The sequence below is a fragment of the Berghia stephanieae genome, chromosome 3 (assembly GCF_034508935.2).
Source record: "Berghia stephanieae isolate SIO BIC M18660-M18661 chromosome 3, UCSD_Bste_1.3, whole genome shotgun sequence".
Lineage (NCBI taxonomy): Eukaryota > Metazoa > Mollusca > Gastropoda > Nudibranchia > Aeolidiidae > Berghia > Berghia stephanieae.
The window spans coordinates 23,868,990-23,878,246 of NC_088362.1; the positions used below are offsets into that span (position 1 = coordinate 23,868,990).

A 9,257-nucleotide genomic window follows, 5' to 3' on the forward strand; every position below is an offset into this window, starting at 1 on the left:
ACACAGAAACCAGGTTAAAGTCAGGTGGCATACACCATAGGGGTCTAAATGACTTGAGGGTGGTAGGGGTTTGAGGCCGCTAAAAAATACACCTGCGGCTGGTCTCGTATAAGAGGAAAGTACTCTAGTGCCAATGAATATAAATCGATACCCAAAATAGCATACAAAACGAATAGATAACAACAGGTTTGAAAATATACAACTTATGGTCGCCTTAAACTAACTTCCTCTTGAGACTCAAGGTCGTTCTACAGGAACCTGACACTTCCTAAAGACTCCACACACCCCCCCCCCCCTACCCCCACCCCCTCTCCAATCCTTATTCTCTCCTACAACGCCATGCTATTCCTCACCAAAATAAAAACAAAAACTACCAATAATGACGTCATTCCATTTTGCCTCACGATCATAATTTAATATGTGACGTTTTATTTGTTTCATCGAAAGGACAAAAAAATTCCCGGATGTAAACATAAATTTGACTTTGCTGTGACCAAGACGATTCCTAATTTCTACTTCTCAGGTTTAAAAAAAATCCCCCCTAAAAACTGACCTAAATTTTTAAATCTTCTTTCATCCCTTTACAACAACAACGTCCACCACACGACGACCATCATTGCTGCGTTCAAAGTGATTCCTCGTATCTCATCCTTACTCGACAAAAATTCCCTAGACTTATTCCAGACAATTCACAGAAGAATGCTTGCCAGCCAATGTCGTCAGAACTTCCACCCGGAGTGCGAGGCAGGAATCAATCGTCAAATCAATATGGAGTTGTTCGCCATGTACACCTATCACTCCATGGTGAGTTGTTGTAGCCCTTAGGTAATCTTCTCCATCTGACACTAAAGTTATATAATAATATAATACTGGCATAACATAACCCCCAGATTCAACATAACATAGGCCTACATGATTAATTATCATCATCATCATCATCATCATCATCATCATCATAATCATCATCATCATCATCATCATCATCATCATCATCATCATCATCATCATCATTATCATCATCATCATCATCATCATCATCATCATCATCATCAAGAAATCCAAACATTTCTTTTTTTGATATCATGAACTTTAAATATTTTTTTGTGTTGTAATTTAAAGCACCAAGAGCCTCATTGTTGAGGATACCGTGCGTTCTATATTATTATTATTATTATTATTATTATTATTATTATTATTATTATATTATTATTATTATTATTATTATTATTATTATTATTATTATTATCATTAAATTATTATTATTATTATTATTATTATTATTATTATTATTATTATTATTATTATTATTATTATTATTATTATTATTATTATTATTATTATTATATATTAATATTATCTCATCATCATCATCATCATGTGGTCTTGTGGTATGACACTCGCTTTCGGATCGGAAGGTCCTGAGTTCGAGCCTCGCTCGGCGCATAGTTGAGTCCTTGGAAAAGGCTCTTTGCTCACATTCTCTCACCGTACTCGAGTGTAAAATGAGTACCTGGCCGTTTACAGCGGTGTCTCTGTCCGAAAAGAAAGTGTAACATCACCTAACTGTCTCGTTCTATAGATAGTTCGAAGATGACGTCAATCATGTCTTTGTTATTGTTTTTTGCCATCCGCGTTTATGAGTACTTCTCACTAACCTGTATTAACCAGACTATAAACCTTCAAGGTTACAGACAGTTTCGTGTGTTGGCCAGTTTTACTTCCGGATGGCAATATTGTGAACTTCTTAGCCAAGTGCATACTATCTATGTGTTAAGTGTTGCTATTGGTCAGGGACCCTTTGTAAAGCGCTTTGAGCACGTTTAGTGGATATTGCGCTATATAAAACCTCAATTTTGTTTTTATCATCATCATCATCATCATCATCATCATCATCATCATCATCATCACCATCATCATCATCATCATCATCATCATCATCATCACCATCATCATCATCATCATCATCATCATCATCATCATCATCATGATTTTGCTTGGGCCAACCGACTTTAACCTCTGAGTTAGAAAAAAAGTACATGCCAAAAATCGTTACCCATGTCCTCATCATATAATTGTGTTGTTCCAAAATGGCCTTTGTTAACTCGTAGCTTGACACTGATAACCAAAACATATCACATTACAAGGTGACCACCACCAAAACAAAGTGAATGAAAAAAAATCCATGGAGACGCCACTTTAATGACAATTAGTAAATATTGATGCTATGCGTTTAAGTAATATACTCATAACATCCGCCAGCTGGCTATAACGTACCAACACACAAAACTATGTGTAACCTTAAACGGTTATAGTCTGATTGATAGAATTTAATGAAAAGTACTAATAAAAATGGCTGACTAAAAACAATAACAAATAGCTGAGTTAGTGACCCCATCTTCGTTCCTGTTATAGAGTAGCTCACCTGGGGTTAAATTAAAGTTTTATTTATCCAAAGGAAAACATCTGAACTGGCAGGATTGATATTAAACAGATAAATTTAGCTTCTATAATATATTCTATATTTTGTTAGGGTTTGAACGCCCAGGTCTCTCAGCACAATTGATTGCTAACTAAGATGGCCGCACAACTACTCTCCACTGGAGATTTTTAAACCTTGAAAATATTTTAATATCTGTCGTTTTCGTAGTTTGATAGAGTTCAATTTGTTTCTTTGTTTGGATAATTCAAGGTGATCAACTCACTATATTCGTGCGGCTATGTGGTATGACACTCGATTTCGGATCGGAAGGTACTGGGTTCTGGCCTCACTCGGCGCATAGTTGAGTCCTTGGAAAAGGCTCTTTACTCACATTATTGATTCATTATCTCACCGTGCTCAGGTGTATTATGAATACCTGGCCGTTAACAGTATTGACTCTGTTGGAAAAAAAAGTGTAATAGGTGTCGCATAGCAGGAGTCATGTCTCGTCCTATATATGTTACGTGTTGCCTTTGTAAAGCGCTTTGAGAGCGTTTAGTGGATATTGTGCAATATAAAAGCTCGTTTTTTAATATTTGCTAATAGTCATTGGAGTAGAGCCAGTTTATGCAATTTTTCCCAAATGGTACAGTGGGAATTTATCTCGGCTTTTATGACATGAAATTGACAATAGCAATTTCTTGCTACCCTTTTGATAGGACGCTTGTCTGTCGCAAAGTACTTTCCGCCAGATCTAACAGACCCAGCTACCTAATCACTGCCCGGTGGAGAGGGTGGTGGGTGGTGGGGGGGAAGGGTCAGAAAAAAATTCTTGACTGCCCCCGTGGTCAATCTCGGTCCCTATGCGAGTGCTCTATCAATTGAGCTATTGGGTCCCCCTGGATGTATTGAGTAGATGCATTTGCTACCAAAATTCAGTCCCTTGATTGGAGACAAAATAATAGTCACAAGGACGAAAACATACGGGACTGTCATCTTAGCCCTTCCGGGAGAAGGCACTGGTTTAAGATAGAGATCTGGAAAAAAAGTGTGTATGAAAAAAACAGTGCCGCCAGACAAAAAATAGAGATAAATATTTTTAAAATCCCCCCCCCCCCCCAAAAAAAAAAAAAGATCTGCCTGCCTGAAGGCACTGTCTATTACTGTTTCATACAAACCATTTAAAAAATAGAGCATTTATAGAGCGCAATATCCACTAAACGTGCTCAAAGCACTTTACAATGGGTCCCTAGCCAACAGCCACACTTAACATTAAAGACGAGACACGACCCTGTAAGACGATAATATTACAATTTTTTTGTGGACAGAGGCAACGCTGTTAACGGCCTGGTACACATTTTACACCTGAGGACGGTGAGAGAATGTGAGGAATGAACCTTTTCCAAGGGCTCAACTATGAGCCGCTCAGAGCCGGACTTGAAAACAGGACCTTCCGATCCGAAGGCGAGTGTCGTACTACAAGACCACATAGCCGCACCTTTCCATAATATTTGTATTTTCCTCAATCAATGACGGAGATTCCGATAGCTCAATTGGTAGAGCACTCGCTTCACACGCAAAGGGACCGAGATCGATCCCAGATACAGTCGATTTTTTTTTTCTGATCCCCCCCCCCCCCCACCCTCTCTTTTTTTTTTTTTTTTTTTTTTGTTTGTTTTTTTTTTTTTTTGTTTTTTTTTGTTTTTCGTTTTTCACACTCAACAGTGATTGGGTAGCTGGGACAGTTAGAGAGACGGAAAGCACTTTAAAATTGACCAACGTCATATCCGAAGGGTAGCTAGCAATTGCTACTATTGTCCATTTCACGCTTTAGAAACTGGGATAAGCTCCGGCTCCATGGGCTGAATGACTCTGAAGGACTTCTTTTTCAATCTTTGACAGGCATATTATTTTGACCGCGATGACGTGGCACTGCCTGGATTCTCCAAATACTTCAAGAAAGCGTCAGACGAGGAACGAGAGCACGCAGAGAAGTTGATGAAATACCAGAACCAACGGGGTGGCCGAATCAAGTTGTTGGATATTAAGGTGACAGGAAATTTTCATTCATGATATGCTTTCAAGTGTTTATTTATTTATTTTTTTGTCTCGTTACGGGGTTTGTAAATGTGTTGGAGATTAAGCTGATAGGCAATCTGTAACCATGATTTGATTTTGAGTGTTTATTTGTGTTTAGCTACAGGGTGGAAGAATCAAGTTGTTGGATATTAAGGTGACAGACAATTTTCATCCAATAATTTCATCTTCGGTGTTCGTGTATATTTATTTGCGGGATGAATGTATTTAAAAATTCTAGTTTTATAGTGTTTACAGGGCAAATGTACAAATAGAGAACGCAATTTTGACATAAGGAATCCAAATGCGGCAAAGAGAATTCAATTTAGGCGTGCAATTTTATTGGTGAATATGACCACGCACTATAGAGACAAATATTCAATAGCGAATTCAAATGCGGCATTGATTAAAAATTCATTTGTCGATTGGGTCGGTTTTTGTTTTCCACAAATAATTAAGAGGAAAACATGGAAAATTAATGTTCCAAGATATCGTTACATGACATAAGTATTTTGGAAGCATATGAAAGATTTTAAGATAATAAAGCTCTTAACAAAGCATTTGGGACTAAGCGATATACTGCCTATCACATTATAAAGAGATAAGTTGACAACAAATGGAATGGTAACAAATGTTTTTGGTGGAAAACGGGATGAAAATGTTTACGCTGCCATATAAAATCAGTTAAAGATGTCGTTAACGACCATCCATTTACCAACAGAACCTCATGTCAGGAGCAGTGCATTAAGCAACATGGTAATGAATTGCTGCTGACTCTAAATAAACTTGAAGATGTACCGAGACATTGGAATACAGAAAATACCTTTTATATAGATATCAATTTGCGACACTGTTAATGCAGGTTGCAGTAAACGATTTTATTTATGTTGATGTAACGGGAATCAATTTGTGAAAATAAGAACAAGGGGTCGTTTACAAAGAGGTTCTCGGGTTTTCTGTCTTGTCATTGGCCAACCAGGGGGAAACTATCACGGTGATGTTTGCAGTAAATAGTTTGCATGGACTTATTTACAATGAATTACTGAAAGGTGGCATGACCCATGAACGATTTAACAATTTCCTACAAGATGCAAGCAGACAACACGTAACAGACTCAGAACATTTCATAATTGACAATGCACCAACACATCGGAATGCCCCAAACATTCCTTTGACGGAAAATCATATGATCTTATTGTTAACATTATACTCCTCCTTTCTGAACCTTTGTGAAAGCGCTTTCAGCTTATGGAGAAAAAAAAAACATTATAAAACATTATTTAGCAGAAATTCGCCATCATCGTCTTACAAATGAACATTGGGAAAGTCTAATGGCAAGTCTTGTTCACTACTGTCAGCAGAGCAGGGGACAGTTACTTTCACGCCACTAGCGATGCATGGCGCCTTCCGGCGGATGCAGTCTCATCTTCCTGTCTGTTTACCATGGATGATATAATTTATAATATTTGAACCTGAATATTTTTGGTAAATAAAACAGTTACGATTCAATCTGTGATCTATATAAATGTCTTGGCTGTTTCGTCAATTGATCATTCGATTAAGTTTGATTTAATGCTGAGATGGGGAAGTATAATGCCGGTTATACATATAATTTTTTCTTCTGTTTTTTTTTCCACTTAATTTCTCTCTCTCTCTCTCTCTCTCTCTCTCTCTCTCTCTCTCTCTCTCTCTCTCTCTCTCTCTCTCCCTCTCTCTCTCTCTCTCTCTCTCTCTCTCTCTCAGTTTTGCCCATTTCGGCACTATTCTCACTAACCCACAAGGTATGAATGTTACTGTTACTGTAAGTAAGACACTTTACAAGCGTGGATGGGATTAGATAAACAAAAGTTTAGTCACTGGAGAAAGGGCAATGAAGGTTTAAGAAGCAAACTACAAAGCAGGCATGTTTTTTCATTTCCTTTTTTCTTTGAAAAGAAACTTGATAGCAAAACTAGTATTTACGTCTTGCCGAAATTGAATTTGCAATGCCGTATTTGCTCTCCTTATTGCAATGAAAGGATTTCCCGTTCTAAAATTTGACTACTTACAAATGATGAAAGAATTTTGTGACGTCAACTATTTGCATCTTGCATATTTGAATTCCTTATGCCGCATTTTTTTTCTCTCTCTATGACGCATTGTGGTTCGCAATGCCGAATTTGAAAAGCAATAAACACATTTGCTCTGTAAACACTATAATTTTAATCTTTTGTTATAAAATCTGAGGGAGGAAATAAATGTCTGCAATGACATCATTGACTAGTGTTTGTTTTTTGTGTTTTTGTTTTTAACTTCAACAATCTAAAAATAGACTGGAATGTCAATTTTCGTGATCTAGATCATCCTTAATTTTAGATGTACAGACATGCCCTTACAGTACAGAGAGAACGTCGCCATAGCATTGCGTATGCGTCTCTCTTATCAACTGAGGAAATAATATTTTATATCGTTTGGTTAATGATACAGCACTTTCAAAATGTTATTAAATAATACTTTTATAAAATAAAAATATAACCCATAAACTTATTTTGATGAAAAGTTCATGGTTATGTATTGCAAAGAATGAAAAATAATAAGGAATGCATCCAAGATTAAGATGACCCACCGTGAAATCACTAACTTCACGGTTCGATAGCTCAGACTAAAAGATGGCTGAGAAACAATTTAACTGGTGCACTGTGAACTTTTCATCATAATAGGTTTAATGGTTATATTTTTAGTTTATAAAAGTATGTATATAATAACATTTTGAAAGTGGTATATCGTTAACCAAACAATAGTTATCCTCAGATTATAAAAGAGACGCATGCGTAATGCTATGTTGACGTGCTCTCTGTAAGGGCATGTGATGTACAGTACACCTTGTACTGTATATCTCTGAAATCATCTCGACTTGATAGCAGTTACATACAGTGGGCCACAACAGCTGTTTTCATCTATATCGTCTTCACAGAGAGTGGGAGAGAAAGAGCGGGGGGATAGAAAAATAGTGGGAGGGAGAGAAAGAGAGTAAGAAAGAGAGAGAAGGGGGGGGAAGAGAGAAATAGAAAGATACAGATAAAGAAAGAAAGAGGCAGAGAGAGAGAAAGAGTGAGAGTGTGTGAGAGAGAGAAAGAAAGAAAGAGAGAAAAAGAGAGAAAGAAAGAAAGAAAGAGAGAGTGCGTGTGAGAGAGAGTGAGAGACATAGAGAAAGGAAGAAAGAGTGAGAGAGAGAGAGAGAGAGAGAGAGAGGAAGAGAGAAAGAAGGAGAAACGAAGAGAGAAAGAGAGAGAGAGAGAGAGAGAGAGAGAGAGAGATAGTAAGAAAGAAATAAAGAGAGGGAGACAGAGACAGAGAGAGAGAGTGAGTGTGTGTGTTTGTGTGCGTGTATGTGTGAGAGAGAGAGAGAGAGAGAGAAAGAGAGAGAGAGGGGGGGGGGAGGAGAGAGAGAGTGAGCAAAGGGGGGGGGGGGGGGGGTTACAAATCATTCATCACAAGTCGTGCGTTTCACACCAGCATCGTAACTCCGTGTCATTTCATCACAAACCAATTAACAAACGACGTGACGTTAAACATCGTGAATTTAATTTAACACACTGGTTTTCAAAGTCGTCCCATTAATTGCTCTACTGTGGTATGAAAACAAAACACGTATTTAAAGTTTTGGCCAGAAAAATTGTCCTTCTAATATCGATCACCATCGCCCTAGATATTGGCCAACTTTCCTCATTCACTTTCCCTCTTCAATCCATTTATTATAGTTATCCAATCCATTGGGTCATCCAATCCACTGGGTTATCTTATCCATTGAGTTATCCAATCCATTGAATCATCCAATCCATTGGGTTATCTAATCCATTGGGTCATCCAATCAATGAGTTATCCAATCCAATGAGTTATCCAATCCAATGAATTATATTCATTGGGTTATCCAATCCATCGGACCATCCAATCCATTGAGTTATCCAATCCAATGAGGTATCCAATCCTTTGGGTTATCCAATCCAATTAGTTATACAATTCAATGAGTTATCCAATCCATTGGGTTATCCAATCCAATTTGTTATCCAATCCAATGAGTTATCCAATTCAATGCCTTCAGGGTTTGACCTGTCATTCAATGACCCAATTATCTTTAATATTATCGTTTTGTGTGTAGTCTGCCACTGGCACTCACTTTCGAACTGGATGGTCGAGGGTTTGAGTCCTGCTCTGAGCGGCACATAGTTGAGTCCTTGGAAAAGACTATTTGATCACATTCTCTTAAGGTACTCATATGTAAAACGAGTAGCTGGCCTTTAAGCGTCATATCGTCCTGCATGGCAAGTGCTGCTGTTAGCTAGGGAATCCTTGTAATACGCTTTGGGTACGTTTAATGAATCCCAGGGACGGCTGGTAATAATGGGCAGGGTGGGCAAATACCAGCCTGTTTTTTCAAGTTATATGCTGTATTACCAGGTCCGAAATAATCTAATTTAAATTAGATAATTTCAAAAGTTAGTACTTAAACCTAATACTTCGTACTGAAATCAATTTGTGTGTATTTTTGATAGATTGAGAATCACCATGCACCCCGTAATACATAAACCAGGATACGCTCCTGTTCTTTTTTTTATCAACCCCCCCCCCCCCCCCCCCCCCCTCTCCCCAACCACTCCACTCCGCCCACATCGTCATCCCATCGTCACGTCGCCTGACGCTGAACTCCGAGTTTGCTGTCTGGCCTCTCTAGTACTAGGTCGGGCTAATTCAAATGAGCCCACCTTATAAACTAAATGCAGAT

At 38.0% G+C, this 9,257-nt stretch overlaps 1 protein-coding gene across 1 annotated transcript in view; it reads left to right on the plus strand.

The window, feature by feature from the left end:
- Positions 1-441: 441 nt before the first annotated feature.
- The window catches only part of LOC144967391 (soma ferritin-like), a 17,133-nt gene continuing 8,317 nt past the window's right edge, over positions 442-9,257 (plus strand). The window contains exons 1-2 of the mRNA XM_078904533.1: positions 442-804; positions 4,322-4,468. Coding sequence (XP_078760659.1) covers positions 700-804; positions 4,322-4,468 — 252 coding nt within the window. The 5' untranslated portion in view covers positions 442-699. The remainder of the gene's footprint in view (positions 805-4,321; positions 4,469-9,257) is intronic.